Here is an 18,884-nt window from a genome sequence, read left to right as displayed (position 1 = left end):
CCTGAATGTATTTTATTTCCTTAAGTAAGAAAACAGGAGAATGATTTCCTTGTAGCATCTCCTGGTTTTTATGAAACCCAAGAAGAGAGAGGTTAATTTTGGGGTAATATTTACTCCTGTTTCCTGTCTTAAAAAATATTTTAGCAAATATAGAAAGCTTTGGGAGACTCCAACACAGTATTAATATTGCTACATATTTCTTTTCCCATTCTGCATTATCGAGAATAAACTATCCCAATTAAATGACACATGAAGACAGGTAACTCTTAGAGTATTTATTCAATGGATGATTTACAAGAAGGACATCGATGAATAAAGGTAAAACTTTTCACTCCTAGTCAACATGAATCCTTTAAATGTGTAAAGTTTACATTCAATTTCCTTTTTTTAAAAAGCATCTGCCCCTTTAAGATTATATCATAGTGTGCGAAGCACTGGTGAGATTTATGTCACCAGAAATGCTCAGTGTGTTGATTTCTCTGAGATTTCTCATCCGATGATTGTACTGCAACAAGTGAGCATCATTGACCGCAACCTTGAAGTGGTCAGCTTCAACCAGCACTTGTATCTGAAATGGCACATACGCAGAACTGTTAGAAATGCCCGTTAATTTCAAAACCAGACTGCCTGAGCTCAGGATGCCCAACCTTTCATCTTTACGATCATTTGTGGAACTGATTAAAGTGCAGAAAGAGTTAACTTTACAGCAATAATAAACTCTAGATTATTCAAAGATTTACATAAAATAAAATGATAAATTTGTTAGAAAAAATATATAGTTGAAGCCATAAAGGAAAAGATTAATGAAAACATAAAGCTTACATAAAAACTTAAGTTTTTTATGGTCTAAAACACGTAAAAGTGAAAAATAAACACTAAAGTAGGAAACCCCTGATAAAGTGGCAAACGTTATGAAGCTCTGTAATAACCAGTTTTGGCAAGAGTAGGAAAAAACATTCTGTTCCAGGAGCTAGTGGATGTGTTAATTCTCACATCCTTCAGAAGGGGCACTTTGGCAATATCTTCTCTAAATTTTAAACATGTCTATTCTTTGAATAAAATTGTCCTTCTCGGGAGCAAAGATTTATAAGAATAGTTATTACAGTATTTCAGTAAAATAAATAAATAAACCTTCCCAGGTTTTATTTGTTTGGAATTTTCCATGCTCCAAATTTCCATCAATAGGGTACTGGTTGAATTATCACATATCTCAACAATGATATACCATTGGGTAACAATGTTCAAGAGGAAAAGATGTCCACCAGATGTAGCATAAGGTCCCTCCTCTCCCTGCCCTCGAGGAGCTTACAGTCGAGCTGTTTGCTGCCCACTCTACAGCCAACTATGGCCCAACAGGGAGGACCTAGGAAATATTTATTGAAGCAGTACTTAAAAACAAAAAGTGTGCTGTGTGTCGTAGACAATACTGGAAAGATATTCAGCAAGCTGCAACTTTTGTGAGGATGGGGGATGGGATAAAGGATGGAGGACTTTTCAGTTAATTAAAAAATCTATAAATTTTTTTTCATAAAACAACCATGTATTAATTTTAGAATTAAAAAAAACTTTAGTTTTGATTGCCGTGCCAACTATATTGATTTAAGGAAGCAAGTCTCAGTCCAACTGCACCGTAAAGACTTTCTGCCTTTTTTTTTTTAAGGATGATATTTTTCTCGTTTCCAGAAGAGCTTAAACTCAGAGTGGTGGCCGCAAGCACGACAGCCGCTCCGGCCCTGTTCCAGCCTGCAACGCCTGGTCCCCTGGGATGGGGAGGAGATGTCCTAGTTAGGTGTCTCAGGAGAGCTGGTGAAAATTCATTTCAAGTGCATTGTGGTTTAGAGCGAGTCCCATGAGCAACAGACATTTTCAATATCTCATAGTAGCAATAACTTACTTTGAATGGTTTACCACTTTCAAATGGGAAAACCGCCTGTCTTTCTTCCCTTCCCCAGACATTATCCTGCTTTGTATTGCAAACAATGACTCTCCTGTTGTTCTCGTTGAAGCGCGGGTTAAAGTGGAAGGCAACATCATGCCCTCTGTTGAAATTTAAAGCAAACCTGTTTTAAACCAAAGACCAGAGTTAGTAAAATGATTCAAGCTGTGCGTTTGTACCAAGCGAAGAAAATGCAATTTTCTAAAGAGCAAATCATTGTATAAAATACAGGAAAATTTTCTAAACAGAAAACCCACTGGACAGTACCCTAGGCCAAGTACTGGATGTCATATGGTAGCATCTGAAAGGAAGCAAGACAACGTGCTGAGTTTTTTGCCTCGTTGTCTTGATCACGTCACTCTAGTCAGCTGTCATTCCCTCTTTGCCGCCTCTACCCATGAAAGGTCTTCAAGGTTTTCTCACAGAGGTTTAGGGCCACTCAGAGGGCACTTTATGCTTTACTTTGCAGAGAATAACGGTTACCTCCTTTCTGCCCTGCCAGGTTGCTTTTAATACCTATTAAGGCAAACCGGTCACACAAATAAGAGCTTTCAAATACCTGGCTTCCTCAGAGTTAACCAAAAGCCAAGTCCTAAAACGGCAAGAACGAGATAATGTCGTTAAAGTTCAGTATTCCGATGCTAAGTTGTAAAGTCGTGACAATAAATGTGATAAACATTCCATGATGTGAACTGATGAAAGTGCTGCTTGGCTTTTTGACCCCAGTTCCTGTACTTGGATGCCAAGGCAAACACAAGTCCTGGCTGTCGAAGCACTAACTCTTTCCCTCAGTGTCTCAGCGAACCCCATAGAGCACTGACATCAGAATCAGCAGGTGCTCTGGCTTTAAAGCAACGTCTGCACTCTAGACCTTTTAACAATGATTCTCTGTATGTTTTGATTCACCCAGTAATGGACACATACACCACACTGTATCTTCCAATGATTAAATTCACAGGGAAAGGACCAAGATAGCCAAATGGCAATAGAATGTGTATTTGACTGAATATCTGATGGCTATATTTCCTCTGCAGTGAAAAGGAAGATACTGTCATCTCTACCGCCTTCAGCATTCTTTTTTTTCACATAACTCCTCACACAGAATTTGCAGGACCAAGCAATAACTTTTTCAGTTTAGACCACCTTAACCATTTCAACCAAAACTAGTTTTGACCGGCCTCAGTGTCAGTCTGCATCTCTAGTGTTACTGGAGCTAAAGTTTCCAGTGCAATAACCCTAAATAAAGCAAAGATATATATACCAGTGTGGTTCTGCGTGAGAGGGGTTGTACAGGGAGGAGAGCAGGTATTAACAAATTGTGAGTGCTGTATGCACAGGGTAAGGTGTGCTGGGTCCTACCTGATGTTGGGAGGAAAGATGGACAAGGACATAGGCAGAGGATATACGTTTCATAGTTTGCTGTGAGGCAAGCTTTATTGTGCAGGGAAGAACTGTGCTTACAGAAGTAACAGTTGGCTTAGGGTGGTGGCCTTCACGCAGCACCAGAGGAAGCTGGCTGGAGGTTGGAGTGAGTGGGCCATTTGGATGTAAAATGATCAGATCAGAGCTGAGTCTATCTCCTGCTAACAGAGGAGGTGGCTCCCTTTGATTCACCAGGAACAAGGTGACAGACACTCATGGAGTCTGTTTGCGGATTATTGAATAAACCTGTGTACATAGCTTGACTTTGTGCCTTTTGTGTGCTGTCCATAAGACCCAGAAACACAGATGAATTAATGGCTGCAGTAGCTTTAGTGGTACCACTGACCTCAGGGATGGGCGCACTGGACAGCTTCAGGATATCCTTAGCCTTCTTGTTTTACATGTAGGTATAACCAGTGGTGATAACCAGGGTCAGGCATCCCAGGGCAGCCAGGAATCAGCGTGGATTTACCTAAGTTAGCTCCAATCTTACCCCATCCTAGCTCACCTCAGTCAAACCAGTTCCGATGGCAAAGGTTGATTTATTTTGCGGAAGTCTTGTAACTTGTAGAATCTGTTCAAATCTTTTAAGTAAACAGTGTCTACTCAGAAGACTGGGGTTCCCCATCCTGCCCCTTATCATCTGTAGACCAGGCTGACACCATAGGGATCTGTGACCCTGCTGTTGCCCCCACTATGAAGATGGAAATGGCAGCCGAGCTCGCAAGGTGCGAGACTGCACTGTGACCTGCACAACTGCGGGGAGATTTGTACGCACATCAGGACAGAATGATCACATTCAAGCGCTCAGACCAACTCGAACGATGTCCAGTGGGGTCTTTTTGTTTTCGCACCTTGTTTTTGATGGGCATGTAGACATAAAGTGCATGCTTGGTTTTTAAGACAATATATGGCTCAGAGGTGGAGGGACGGCCAGGCATCACATTACAAAACTACATTTCCTTGACCTCTAAGGCTTTCACTGCCAGGAAACACCAACAGAATGGGTTTCTTGCTCTTCCTCTTTGTCCTCAGAAAGTGGGACTCTGTTTTATTCTTGATTCTTCTGGTTTAAGACTCAGTGAGGGAAACATTGTCCCCCTATTGGGAATACATATTGATTTATGGGATAATCTCGTACTGTGGTATAGCCAAGATTCTAAATGTGTAGTTTTTAAAATTCTAAACCAATCAACCAATATGTCAGACTTGCTAATCTTGCTGTTCACCTGTTTGGATTGGGCTTCACTGTGCCCAGAATTGTTATCAGCATGCGAGGCGTGACTCCTCCAGGCAAAGGCAGGTCATAAGGCACAGTCTGGGAATAAAAAAATGTATATGTATCAATAAAGAGTCATGTTTTCTTGGGGAAAGAAAGAAAAAGATGTTGCTAAAGTTCAATCACTATTAATATGTGTGACTGTCACATAACCCTAAGGGAAGCCATCTTTCCAGACTCTCGGGCCACCTTGCCCAGGGCCTGAAGATATAAGGCTCCCTACATGCACAACGAATAATCGAGAGTAAAGCCATGAGTTATTTGGTGCCAAGGGCAGAACATATTCCCTTTTGGAGCACGGGGTCTCTCCTTACCAGGACATCCCTAGCTATAACTCATGCGCTTAGACTATTTTTCAGAAAGGCTTAAGCTAGACCTCACAGTCAACATTACCATTTTTGTGCTGCTCTTAAGACTCCTTTCACATAACACCCTTCTTGGTGGTTATTCTGCTCCCTGAGGGCGGGCATTGTGTCACACTCTGGGGCTTCTGAGTTCTCATGTGTTCTAATCACACGGCCCCAGCAGAGTGCTTTGAATGTGGCAGACATCCGATATTTGTGAAATGAACACTTCCCAGCTCATACACTCCCTACGTCATTCTGCAAATATTTATTGGCCATCTATGTTCAAGGTGCTGTGAATATTCCCAGGGCTCTCTCTCTGGCCTCTTCTCTTTCCCTTTATAATTTTCCCCCTGGGTTCAACTATCCCCCAAGTCTTTTCTCTAGCCCTGATCTGCACCAGTCCTGTACTTCCTCCTGTCTGGATTTGCTTCTGGTGCCGCAAATCCAACAGGTATGAACTGGAATCGTCTCCCCTGCCCCTCCCCCTTCAGGTCCCCTTCCTGAGTTCCCAGTTTGGACGGACCCTTGGCTGGTGCTCTAGATGTCCAGCATTGAAAAGCCAGAGTCGTCTCTGACTCCTGAGACTTCACCACTACATCCTGGGGTTCTTCCTGCAAGCTCGCCCACGTCTGCATCTTCCTTTCCACAGCCTCCATGTCCTCCTCTGCACCCGACTAACCTGTGGCCTAAGCCCTGCTCAATGGCATCCATGCCTCCAACGCTTTTTCTGCACTGTCCTCTAACACGCTGCCTGCGCCATCTTCTCCACAGGCCTGAAAGGGTCTGACCCACACTGCGATGGAGGTCTTTCCTCACGTCTGTATCTACCTCCAAACTAGCCTAGACATCTGAAAGGGAAGGATCTGTGTTTGAGACATGTCTGGAGCCTCACAGAGTTAGGTTTTACACTTTGAATTCATTTGCTAAAGTGTGTTTTAATGTAAATGAAAATTCAATCCTTAGATTGCAAAATAATCTTTAGAACAGTTGTCAAAACCAGATCACCTTGGTTCCCCCACATGTTCCCTCCATGCCTCTGAGCAAGTTCCAGAACTCCAGACTGCTCCATTCCCACAGTGGAAAATGGGGATACCAGCAGCATCTTATAGGGTAGTCGTGGGTTCCCTGAGGTCATCCGTGTAGAAGCATGCTGCTGGTACATGTTATGTACTCAGGGTTTATTAATAATAATAGCCAAAACTTCCCCCATTACTATGATTTAACTTGATTTATATTAAAGCTGCTTTACAGATGTCTTTAAAAGATGGATTAAGTTCTCTTTATACTAACAGTACACATAATAAACTCAATACAAACAACTACTTTTTCTACTGGATGGACACACACCATGGCAGGTCCTTGAGAAAGTGGCTCTGAGCTGTGAGTTAGAAGCTTCAGGTCTCCCTGAAGCCCTTTGCAGGTGAGTGCCCAGAGCCAGCCCCCAGCCAGAGCACTGCAAAGTGATGGCACGACCACTCCAGACATTTGCTGCATTCTTCATTAGCTTTGTCCTGATCACAATCAAGTATATGAAGTGACTAACTCCATCTTACCAGTGGTCCAGCAGGGACGCCATAGGGCCCGGCAGCAGGGTAGGCTCCAGGAGCACCTGGCTGTCCAGGAGATGGGTAGGCACCAGGCCCACTAGGGTAGCCTCCTGATGCATTTGGTCCAGGATAAGCAGGGGTTGAGCCAGGGTAGGCGCCAGGGTGTGCCTGTCCAGGGTAGGCGCCGGGATAGGCGGCCCCTGGGTAGCCCCCTGCCCCAGCAGGCTGGTTTCCCCAGGGACCAGGCCATCCTTGAGGGTTTGGGTTTCCAGACCCAGATAAGGCATCTTTAAGCTGGAAAGAAAGACATAAACCATTACAGGATGAAAAACGTTCACAAAAACAGAATTTTCAGGAAAACAGAAATATGCGATCTAAGAAGTAGAGGGATATGGTCAAGATATGAAATTTGTATCCATAACATTTTTTCCACGTATTGAATAGTTTTGAGTTCCTAAGATTAAGATTAGACTTTGGGATTACACATGCTTGTCACTTGGCTCTTGCCTCCCATCATCTCATATCGCGGAGGGTGGCCTTTTCGTAATTTGCTAAAGTCGGGAGATGGCTGTCCTCTACGCGAAAGCACATACTTTCTGTAGGCAGGAGAAAACCAATCACAAAAATCAGGATGCTCAGACTGCACACAGCTCCCATCGCCCAGTTTATTTCTCGGCTCCTCCAGGCGGAATCCTCCGGCTTCTGTCGCAGGCCTCACAGTGACAGAGTTACTACCATTGTAAGTCCCAGACCTCCCTCTGACTGGCTCTCTTCCCGAATCCGCGGCTAGAAAAACAAAACTCCAGCTAACAAGCCCTCATTGGACACGGGAGGCCAGCAGTGGGAGAGTTAGAAGGGAGAGCCTGGCGGTAAAAAAAAAATAAACCTCAACCTGTGTGGAATGTGTATTACCTAGGAAATCAGACATCAAACACTTACCGAAAAACCGTCTGACATTTTCCTGAGAGGAGAAAAAAAAAAGATAGGTTATCATATGATCCTAAAAGATTTCACCGGGTTCCATACAAATTTAACATCACGATTAGTTCATTGTGCAGTTCTAGTCAATCTACAGGCATTCTTCTAACCCAAGCAAGTCCATTCCATGAACACGCCTAAACCAATAGTGTACAACCACAGAAATGTCTCCTGGAAGGGCAGCGACGCACTCCAGCTGGATCACCAAGCCCTTTAAGTCATAACTCATAACTTTGACCTCTAATCACTCGAGCCTGTGTGACTAGTGGGAGTAACAGGCCAGACAACGGAGCAGGGAGAAGAATAAGGAAGAAAATGTTCTGCCTCATCCCAAAGGAACAAATGGACACAGTCCTGCTTTTATCTTTGGTCCTCCGTCGCCCGCCTGCCTGTCTCTTTCTCCACCACCTCTTACGAAGGGTCCGTGTGTTGCTAGAGCTCCCCTCCCCTCCCAGTCTCGCCAACCGATCCACACCCTTGTCTGGGTCTTAGGAGGAAGGCAGAGTTGGTCTCTTCCTGCTGAGACTTGAAAGACATGCCCCCTGCAAGTAGTTGCGGCCGACTATTTCTTCCTTCATTGGCACACATTTACACCTGCTCTGGGCCAGGCACTGTGTGGGCTTCTGTCCGCGTGTGAGGATGGACAGGTCAAAATCTGTATGGTCCAAGGGCCCAAAAGCCCCTAGGATCACCAGTAATTGATGCTGTGAGTCCGACTGCATGGCGTGGAAAGTCACAACCAGACCGATTACCTCTAAGAGGGAAGTGCTGTCTGAGCTAAGCCTCTGAGGAGAGCTGAGATGGGGATCCGGAGCAATGAAGAAGAAAGGCGGGTATAAGAGGCTTGCTTTTTTTTTTTTTAATGAGACTTGCTATTCCAAGTGAAATCTCTGGCGGTATAACAAACTAAGGTTAAAAAAAAAGTCAAGCAATGCGGAGGAAAATACTTTTGGGTAGGATGCTACCAAAAGGGTTGGCCTTGCCCAAAGCTGCCTCATGGGGTGGCCTTGAGACATCACTCCTGCTGCTCCCCAGGTGCCAGGTCCCCAGCAGCACACACCTGCTCCCGCGGCAGACACTCCAGCAGTGAGGGGACCAGGGCAGCTTTGGACTCCTGAGGCCTGGGGGAGTCTTCTCAGCTCACAATCAACGGTGCTATGGCCAAAATTCCCTAGACCTTAAACAATCAGAAGCTCTTTTTCCTTGAGTTAGTCACTTGTGAAATTGACTCAATTATTTTAAGAAATGACATTTTCCCAAGGGATCCAATAAATAGGAACTACTTGATAGGTTCTAAAAATGTAAAATATTAGAATTTTTTATAACAACTCAAACAGGCAGAGCTCCTCCTAGGATTTAATGTGTGCTTCAATTTCACACACCAGATATTTTATCCTACTCTGCTGTTATTTATATCATAGTTAAATATTACTTTGCACTAATTTTTTTGCACATCTCTTTTTCAACTTGGTCATTCTGAAACATACTTGGAAGCAGTTAGGTTACGACCATGCCCATCTTCCCAGGTAGGAAACTGCTGGCGATTTGACGGGGAAGTCATGGTGACACTTCCGGGCTTATATTCACTGTGTTTCCTATAGCGTCTGACCTCTTAAAGCAAACATTGGGTGTTCCGCTGCTTGTGCTCCCTCCCCCACAGGGCTGACACTGCCCGCAAAACTGTGCTGCTGACGCAAGAGGAACTTGAGAGAAGAGTCATTACGGAAGAGCAAAGGAAGGATATGTCTTAGGAAAATAAAAGCCTCACTCATTTTAGACCCCAGTAGGAAACGATCTTGAACTAAACGTGAACTGAAGAGAGTTTGGTTCCTTTGATTATACAAACTCTTCTTCCAGTCCTGGGCAGCGCACCAGAGACCCAGCAATAACTTGATAAGTGTTTTGACTTCTTTTAAATATCCCCATTGTGTAGGGGCTGATTCCCAGCCTCAGCACCACTGACGTCTCAGGTCGGACACTTTGTTGTGAGGGCTGTCCGGTGCGTTACAGGATGTCTAGCAGCATCCATGGCTTCAGTGCAGAAGGGGCCAGTAGCACACCAGCCCCGCCTCAACTGAGACAATCCAAAATGTCTTAAGACACGGCCAAATATCCCTGGGGGAGGCGGGAGGGGACACAATCCTGCCTGGTGAGAACCACTGGCCTAGGCTGATGTGCATCCCTGCACAAATGCACACACGCAGGCCAGTGCAACACACACACACAGTTCCAACTGCTAAAACTAGTAAATCTACACCATTCGCCTCATAAAGCGTCCTATTACCATAACTCAAACGAAACTAAGATGTGTTTAAAAGCTGATTACACCCAGAAATTCACCTAAAGACAGCATTTCCAAAATTGAACACATTCTTTTCAAAGTCTCTGCTCAACTTTCTTCAGTTTATTTTCCAACCCGAACAAAACAATTTGAGAAACAAAGCAGATCTGCCTTTATTTCCACTGTTTTTGAGACAGCACCTCAGAGGACAGTTTGGACTGTGTTGTGACACATTAGCCGAGGCCCTTAGAACAAGAACAGCCGCGTGCGTGGGGCTTTTCAGTCTACAGAGCACTTTCACACGCCTGTTTTGACTCCGATAATCTTATGAGACTGACGGGGGAGAGTTACCGTTCCCACTGCAGAGGTGGGAAGCGGGGACTCAGGAGGCTAATGTGGTGGCCCAAAGTCACTGGTCACTGGCTGGCCAAGGACCAGGGTCCAAGCATCCTACTTCAGGCTCATTGTACACCAATATAAAACCTCACACTTTGAAATTCTAAAGTAAAATTCTTTGAAAGTGTTAAGTACCTCATTTAGAAATTGATTCTCTGGCTTATTCATCCAGAACTACATGACATATGAAATTGTAAATAAATTTTAAAAGAAATCATGTTTTCATCAGAAAACTAGCTGGATGACTCATTCAGTGTGCAGTGATACTGAAGACAAGGAAGTCATTTTGCACAGTCCCTTTACTAATTATAACCACATTTAAACCAATAAAGTGTATTTTTCCAAAAATTGGGTATGCATTGTTTTGATTAGGTTAACTCCCAACCATCAGATCTCTTTTTTGAAAAGAGTTATCACCAATGCTCTTTTGAAATCAAGGTTAGTAACCTTAGAACTTAAAAACAAATCTATTCGGATAAACAGCTGCCTTGCTTCCCTGGAAAATTTCTTTCTTTCTTTTAGATGAGTAGTTTATGGAGAGAGAATCAAATGTGAAAAATCTGCCCCCTTCAGACATTCTAGATATGTGAACTCTGTCCACCCGTTTCCAGAATCAGAGAACTCTGAAGAGCTAGAAAAGAAATATTGCATCAAAGACAAACAAAAATAGAGGAACTACCACCTGGGTTTGCACATCTGGAAAAACCTGCAGGAAGTAGTTGAGTGGCACTTTGGAATATGAATTCAAATGAGTCAGAATACTGACCATTTTAATTGGCTGTTAGTTGCAGCTTCTCCCGTTAATAGAGTGGCTACCCACTGCACTGTGCTACTCTAGACCCACCCAGCCATTAATCCAGTTCTCCAGGTTCCCAGAGCACTTCTGAAATTTCTGCTCACAAAGGGCCCTGACCTTTATAGGAGCTGTAGGAGAAGCAGATCCAGAAGGTACTTCCTCAGAACCCGCCCCCCCCCCCCCCCCCGGCTCTGCCCACACTCCTCTCCCAAGGACACGGGAGAGGCCGTCTGCTTCCTGGCCCTGCTGAACACAGAGTGGGGCTTGAGGAAAGCCCGGTTCCCAAAGCCAAATTCAGTGATGCTGAGCTGGGATAAAGGAAACGGGTCCTGTACTAGGATTTCTTTCTCAGTTCCTCAGCACCAAGGAAGGTAAAGTTACTTTGTGCCTCTCAGTTACTGATTTTTTTTTCCCTATGGAAAAGCAGAACATCAGTCAGGAGAGAACACATGACACTTAGTCAGCGGCAGATTGGAAGCAGACAGCAAGCACAGCCTGGCAGGCTCACTCGTCCGCATCTCCCGAGAAGAGCCGGCTCACGCACCACACTGTTACTGAGTGATCCTCAGCAGGAGCCTGTGTCCCGAACCAACACAGGAAGAGAGGCTGTGTTTCAGATCAGTTCTCAGGAGTCTCAGGGACGTTGAGTTGACAAACCAGTTGGCGTTAAGGTCAGCGTGAGACTCTCCAGTTATACTATATGAATACAGGTCTCTGCGGCAGTTAAGACAGAGTCTGGCTGATGAGGGTTCTGGGGAAACAGGTACGTAAATTATACCTGAGACCAACATTGGCCTTTTGACCTCATTAGCAATAAGAGAAAAGTCTTCATGAAGCACTTAGGTATATCTGCGGCATAGCGAATATCATCGAGGACCCCTCCGCAGAGGGAGACTGCCTCTCGCACTGAACTAACCAGCTCTGGGGTCAACCCGTCAGCCAGCGCTCCCCCTTCTACTAGTTATGGAACCCGGGGAGACATCCTACTTCTAAGCTCGCAACATTCAAGGACCATCATCAAACTTCTCCCCAGAATACGGAGTAAGCGCTGATTCTAACTCTAACCCCCAAACGTTAGGGATGCAGGAGGCAGCTCCAGCCTCCCCAGGATCACAGAGGAGGCACGCCCACCCAAGGAGTAGACTCCACCCCAGGGATTCAGGGTCAATGTCTGAAGAGGCGACTGTCGTGGAAAAAATGATTCCTATTAAATTTTAACTTTAATGGAAACACAATTTCCTAGTACAAAAGATAAACGTCATAAACTTCAGGCAAGTGAGTCAGAATTTTGAAGTTGGTGAAAATTCTCTCATGCTCTGTGCCCAAGCAGTCAATTTTTACTGCTATCCTTTTCTTCAGAATTAACTGAGCCTGTCTGCGTTCCTTTCGCAGAACCCTAGAAACAGACTGGGTTCCTGAGGTCCAGCGCCCTCACTGTCGAGCAGCCCAGCTCCCCGGAGCCACCTTACAAATATTCCTACACAGTGTCTGGAACAGGAATCGCTGACTCGAAGGAGCCGGCCTGAAGCCTGCGCCACAGCCGCCCCCGCGCGCCCCGACGCCCGGCCCTGAGCTGCGGCCCCTCGGGGCGCACGCACTGTCCTGCTCCATTTGTGCAACTGATAATTCAGAGCAAATCCTGGAGCACACGTTTAAACTCTCCCCTCCCACCGCCCGCGCTAGGGCCCTGCTCACTGCGATCAACACTCCGTCCCCACCCCACATCTCAGCTTAGATCTGAGAGCCTCAAACCCAATTAGCCAATTGGGGCAGGGATGAGTCACTGATTTGCAAAACTTCAGGGTCTACGGTCTTTGCCGGGCCGGGCACATGCCCACTCAGGCCTTGGGGCAGCACCATCTTCCGTGGGATCAACATCCAAAGAGCGGCTGCAGCCCCTGACGCTGCCGGACTTGGGAGAAGACCTCACTCGCGCCCCACAGCAAGATCAAGGGGCCGGGCAGCCAGGTCACGGGTCGCAGGAGCCGCCCGATAGAGTCCTTGGCAGTACCCCCGTGTCCTGGGGAAGGGGGCCCGGCTCCTAACACCCAGCTGGAGCGGCCGCTGGGTCGGATGAGAGCGCCCACCCGCCGCCGGACACGGCCTCCCGGGGGCGCAGAGGGCCCGGTGCCGCGGCCGCAGCCCCGCAGCCGACGAGGAACCGGAGACCCCGTAAGGCGTCGCTGACTCTCCCTGGGTCTCAGACTCCTCTCTCGGGGGATGAAAGGCTCTGGAGCCCTGCCCAGAAGGCGCCCACTGCCCCGACCCCAGGAGGTCAAGACCCCCATCCCAGGCGCCCGCCGCGCGCCCCAACGAAGGCCGCGCTCCGAGCCGCGCCCGGGCGCCTCGCCCTGCCCGGTGGGAGCCGCCCGCAGGCCAATCCCCGGCCACGGCCCGGCCCGTCCCCATTCCGACCCATCCCGTCTCAACCCCGTCCCCGGGCCCGGCCCCGAGCCCCTCACCCCGCGCCGGCACTCGCTGGCTCGCTTGCTCCGAGTGGCTCCTGCGACGCGCTCGGTGCAGGACTGGGCGGCGGCTCCGCGCCTCTAATACCCCCGCCCTGCCCGCCTCTCCCGGGGCGGGGCCGCAGCCTGCACCCCGACCTCTCCCCGCCCGACAGCCGGGCGCCGGCCTGGCCCGGGAGCGGGGCACCCCTGGTGGGCGGCCCCGCCCGGCCGCCGCCCGCGCCTGGGCTGTGGCCGCGCTCTCCGCCCTCTCTCCAGGTGGCCCTGGCGACTTCTTGGGCTGAGACGCGAGAGTCTGCGGAGGGTTTAGTGCGCGCTTCTTTTTTTTTTTTGAGGAAGATTAGCCCTGAGTTAACTGCTGCCAATCGTCCTCTTTTTTCTGAGGAAGGCTGGCCCTGAGCTAACATTCGTGCCCATCTTCTTCTACTTTATATGTGGGATGCCTACCACAGCATGGTTTGCCAAGCAGTGACATGTCTGCACCCGGGATCGGACCAGGCGAACCTCAGGCTGCCAAAGCGGAACGTGCGCACTTAACACCACCAGGCGGGCCCCTATTGCGCGCTTCTTTAGGGAGTTTTGCTTGCTGCTTTACCCGTGCTTACTGATTTTCTGCTGGAATTGCAGGCGCTCCCTCCCTTCTGTGTTTACTTTACCTAAACCTTCTCTCAGCATTGAAGGCTTCCCAAGAAGCGCACAGCGCCCTGTGGAGTTGCTGAGATGCTGGGTGAGATGCTCCCCTGTTCTTAGCCTCGCATTCCCTCCGCTTCTGAACTGAGACGTAGGTGCACACCTCTCAGCCGGAGAGCCCTGAGCTGTTTTGCTGTTTGCTCCCCACTGCATCCTCATCGTCTACGCAGGGTTTGCTGCCTACTAGGTTCTCAGTAAATATTTGTTTCACTAATGAAGAAGCGAAATAATGAATTTCTTCCTAGGAAGTCCGACTATCTGTTTTCTCAAAGATTGCGGAGGGCCCTGATGAGGAAATAGGAAAGTACGTCTGGTCAAGGCAGGAACAGGACAAAGCTACAGTTCTAAGAAAGGTTGTTACAACAAAGAGCGATGCTTGCAAAAGAGGTGGTATTTATTTGGTATCATTTAGCTGGGTAATAGGTGAGTGAAATGGTTAACGGTGTCCAAGATGGATTTTAAAAAATATATCCACTCACAAAAATTAACTCAAAATGAGTTAAAGACGTAATTGTAAGACCTGAAAACCTAAAACTCCTAGAAGAAAACGTAGGGATAAAGCTCCCTCGCGTTGGTCTTGGCAATGATTTTCTGGATATGACACCAAAGCACAAGCAACAAAAGCAAAGATAAGCAGGTGGGTCTACATCAAACTAAAACGCTCAGCAAAGGAAAGCATCAACAAAATGAAGAGGCAACCTACTGAATGGGAGAAAATATTTGCAAACCGTATATCTGGTAAGAGGTTAATCTCTAAAATATATAAGGAACTCATACAACTTAATAGCAAAAAACCAAATAATCCAATTAAAAAATGGGTGAAGGATCTGAATAAACATTTTTCCAAAGAAGACATACAGATGGCCAACAGGTGCTGAAAAGGTACTAATCATCAGGGAAATGCAAATCAAAACCAAATGAGATATCACCTCATGCCCGTTAGAATGGATATTATCATAAAGACTAGAGAAAACAAGTGCTGTGGAGGATGTGGAGAAAATGGAACCCTTGTGCCCTGTTGGTGGGAATGTAAATTGGTGCAGCCATTATGGGAACTAGTATGGAGGTTCCTCAAAAAATTAAGAATAGAACTACCTTATGATCCAGCAATTCCACTGCTGGGTATATGTCCACTGAAGATGAAATCACTGTCTTGAAGATCCCCATGTTCATTGAAGCATTGTTCACAATAACCAAGACATGGAAACAACCTATGTGCCTGGTGATGGATGAATGGATAAAGAAAATCACACACACACACACACAGGAATATTATTCAGCCCTGAGAAAGAAGGAAATCCTGCCATTTTTGACACCATGGATGGACCTTGAGGGCATTATGCTAAGTGAGATAAGTCAGACAGAGAAAGACAAATACTGCATGGTCTCACTTATATGTGGAATCTGAAAAGGCCAAACTCATAGAAACAGAGTAGCATGGCAGTTAGCAGAGGCTGGGTGTTGAGAGAAAGGGGAGACGTTGGTCAAAGTACCAACTTCCAGTTGCCAGATGAGTAGTTCTGGGGATCTAGTGTGCAGCACGGTTAACAATACTATATTTTTATTTGAAAGTTGCTAAGAGAATAGTCTTAAATGTTCTCACCACACACACACACAAAATGGTAAGTATGTGAGGTGATGGGTGTGTTAATTAACTTTATTATGGTAATCATTTATCAAAAAATAAAGGTTATCAAACAATGAAGTTAGATCACTACTGCTACTCATCGAGCACTGGTTATGTACCTTGTGCTTTGCCTAGTGCTTTCCGTGTGTATATGGGGGGGGGGGTGTTTTTATCCCCATTTTAGAGATGGGCACAGAGAATTAGATACGGCCAGGATCACAACATAGATCCAACTGAAAGTATGTCAGGGTCTGAGAAATAAGTGTTTGGAACTGGGATATTTGCCATTCAACAGATTGGGGCGAAGAATAAACTGAGAGAAAGAAAGAGAGAAAGAGAGACAGAGAGGGAAAGAAAAGAAAGAAAGAAAGAGGAAGGAAGGAAGGAAGAAAAAGAAGGAAAGAGAAAGAAAGAAAGAAAGGGAGGAAGGAAGAAAGAAAGAAAGAAAAAGAGGAAAGAAAGGGATGAGAGGGGAGGGAAGAAAGAAAGAAAATCCCACTACCAACAGGCCACCAGAAGTTGGTACATCTAGCAGTTGGAAGGGGTCGTCCAGAAGTGGAAAGAACGGCTGACCACAGGGTGAAAACTTCTCTGTTCTTCGAGGGGATGGAGGCGCAGGGTTGCTCTTTGATTCCAGTGCTGCAGTTTGAGGGGCGGTTTCTTCTCTCACACTGGGGTTCTGTGTCGGCTGATCGCATATGTGAGAATGCCTCCAGACCTGCTTGACCTATGTCTGGGAGCTTTTGGCTTTTGGGCTAGAGGAGGAAGGGATTTGGTGCTAGAGAATGGAGTAAGGACAAAGGATTAAGGAGGGTATGTCGGAACCCATCACAGCCCAGCCTCTTTTGCTGGGTTGGGGCCCCAGGGGGGGAGGACCGGGCCAGAAGCTGGCGGGGCTGTCTAGGTGTGAGCTTTGAGAGAAGTTGCATCAAGGCCTAAGTGACAAATGCAGTCCTGGGCATGAGGCAGCGTTCTTCCCTCTTCTGCACACACCCTGGCTCTGAGCTGGCTCTTTGCAGACTTTCAGAGCAGCGGGCAGCATTCTCACCAGGGCCCACTACTGGAGGTGTCCCTGGGAGTTCCCTCAGGGAGGTGATGCGCACTTCCCTAGGCGGGAGTCAGATGTTGCAGCTGACACACTGGTCTGTTAGCATGAGAGGGGTCTGCTTCGATCAGGGGGTGGGGCGCACTGAGCAGGAGGGGGCTAGGGGAGGCACACTGCTCATACAAGAACAGGACTTTGGGGAGCCTATGAACACCCTCAGTGGGACAGAGGAGGCCTGGCTAGCGCTGGCCAACTGGTGGTTCTGATGTAACGCAGTCAAACAGGTCCACGTGTTCTGTGTTTTGGGCAATGACTTCACTCAGTAAACCAAAACGGAAATTGGAAATGTGGTATTGTGGTGTAATCTCACTGATACACTGTGATTGAAGGGTGGGAATTAATGAAAAGTCCAAATTACATTTTACTAGAAAATATTGCTACTAAGAAAATTGAAGCAGGGGCCGGCCCCGTGGCCAAGTGGTTAAGTTCTTGCGCTCTGCTTTGGCAGCCCAGGGTTTCGCCAGTTCAGGTGGTGGGCGAGGACATGGCACCACTAACCAGGCCACGGTGAGGCGGCGTTCCACATGCCACAACTAGAAGGACCCACAACTAAAATTTACAACTATATACTGGGGGTTCTGGGGAGTAAAAAAGCAGGAAAAAAAAAAAGAAAGAAAGATTGGCAACAGTTGTTAGCTCAGGTGCCAATCTTGGGGAAAAAAAAAGAAGAGAGAAAATGGAAGGACGCAGACATTTAAATTTGGAGTTTAACCCGGACCTCCTCTCCTATTACCCTCCCCTTGCTCACCCCACCAGGCCACAAGGGCCCCCTTGCTTTCCTTCCCTGGATGCCATGTTCACTCTGGACTTGGTATCCTTGCACAGGCTGTTCCCAATATCTGGAACTCTCTTCCGTTCTCTCCTGACTCTCTCTCACATCCCTCAAGTCTTTGTTCAATGTCATCTTCTCTGTGAGTCTACTCTTTTACCACCCTCTTCAAAATCACAGCTGCGACCTTCCCCGGCACCTCATGCTGCTGGTCCCCCTTGACCTTGCCCTACTTTTTCTTTTTTTCCATGGTATCTATCAATTTCCAGCATGCTATAGACTTTACCTATTTCTTACATCTACTGTGTATGGTTCATTCGCCTGCCTTCCTCTCCCCTCCCTGAACGCAGAGTTCTTTGCTGTGTTATTTACTGATGGATCCAGTGGCACACAGTAGGCACTCAGTACTTGCTAAGTGAATAAATTCATAGTGTGGGCACTGAGGAAGAATCCTGTGGCTGTTTGATTTTACCACTTTCAAAGCTCTTCCCTCTGGTTAACAAATGCCCCTTAAAAATGATAAAAAATTTGAGTGAAGATTTCAATTAATAGGTTGCCATGCTTATAAAAAATTTCTTTTAATATCTATTCCCCAGGGAACCGACTAAAGCTTGACCACTTATTTTGGATAAATAGACTGAGTCCCTAAGCAACTTTGTTATGAAGTAATTATCAGCCACCTCTTTAATACATTTTTCACAGGAAATTCAAATTATGTATACTCTCCTTTTAACTTCCGCTTATCTTTTTATTGGAGGAAATAGGTAAGCATTATTTGTCTTATTTTTACTGTTAGGGAAAGTGATTTACTCATCCAAACTCATCCATGTCTGGCAACAGAATCGGGAAGACCTGACTCGTACGATTCATCTAGAAAAACATCGAGCCTGCAGGAACCACTGGATTATGTAAACTAGAGAGAAAGCCAGGTATAATCTGGTTCCTAAATAATTCCTATACTCCCTAAAACAACCAAATAATGCATTGTGTAAAGATAAATTGTTTCATTCTGTTTTCCACCATAGGAGGGAAATGTGCACAGGAAGCACCCATTTGAGGGAATTGAGAAGGTATCTTGGCGTCCTGTAGAATCAGTTGGAAAGTGCCTCAACACTGGTACTCTTCTTGCATTGTTGTCCCCTCTAGGCTTGCACACAGAAGTTGCTGTGTGGTTGGGAACGCATTATGAAAATATAACCTCTTCTCTGCAGAGGGAACTTGGCAGCTTACTTGAATGAATCGTCCA

General features: G+C 46.5%; 1 protein-coding gene across 1 annotated transcript; it reads right to left on the bottom strand.

Annotated features, from left to right (window-relative positions):
- Nucleotides 1–260: 260 nt before the first annotated feature.
- Nucleotides 261–13,640, bottom strand: LGALS3 (galectin 3). Its single transcript, XM_023627775.2, has 6 exons — nucleotides 13,445–13,640; nucleotides 7,471–7,492; nucleotides 6,538–6,825; nucleotides 4,588–4,676; nucleotides 1,895–2,060; nucleotides 261–568 (listed from the first exon to the last, which is right to left on the bottom strand). The coding sequence occupies exons 2-6, from the start codon at nucleotides 7,486–7,488 to the stop codon at nucleotides 413–415; spliced, it is 717 nt and encodes a 238-aa protein (XP_023483543.1). The 5' UTR covers nucleotides 7,489–7,492; nucleotides 13,445–13,640; the 3' UTR covers nucleotides 261–412.
- Nucleotides 13,641–18,884: the final 5,244 nt, after the last annotated feature.

This window comes from Equus caballus, chromosome 24 (genome assembly GCF_041296265.1).
Source record: "Equus caballus isolate H_3958 breed thoroughbred chromosome 24, TB-T2T, whole genome shotgun sequence".
Classification (NCBI taxonomy): domain Eukaryota; kingdom Metazoa; phylum Chordata; class Mammalia; order Perissodactyla; family Equidae; genus Equus; species Equus caballus.
The sequence above is the reverse complement of the archived record's forward strand: the minus strand, read 5'-3'. Positions and strand labels throughout refer to the sequence as shown.

Coding starts and splice junctions, on each gene's coding strand:
- LGALS3 (XM_023627775.2), bottom strand. Junction 2,061..4,587: donor GTGAAGCCCAATCCAAACAG/GTGAACAGCAAG, acceptor GGTTTAAAACAG/GTTTGCTTTAAATTTCAACA. Junction 569..1,894: donor AAAGTGGTAAACCATTCAAA/GTAAGTTATTGC, acceptor GTGCCATTTCAG/ATACAAGTGCTGGTTGAAGC.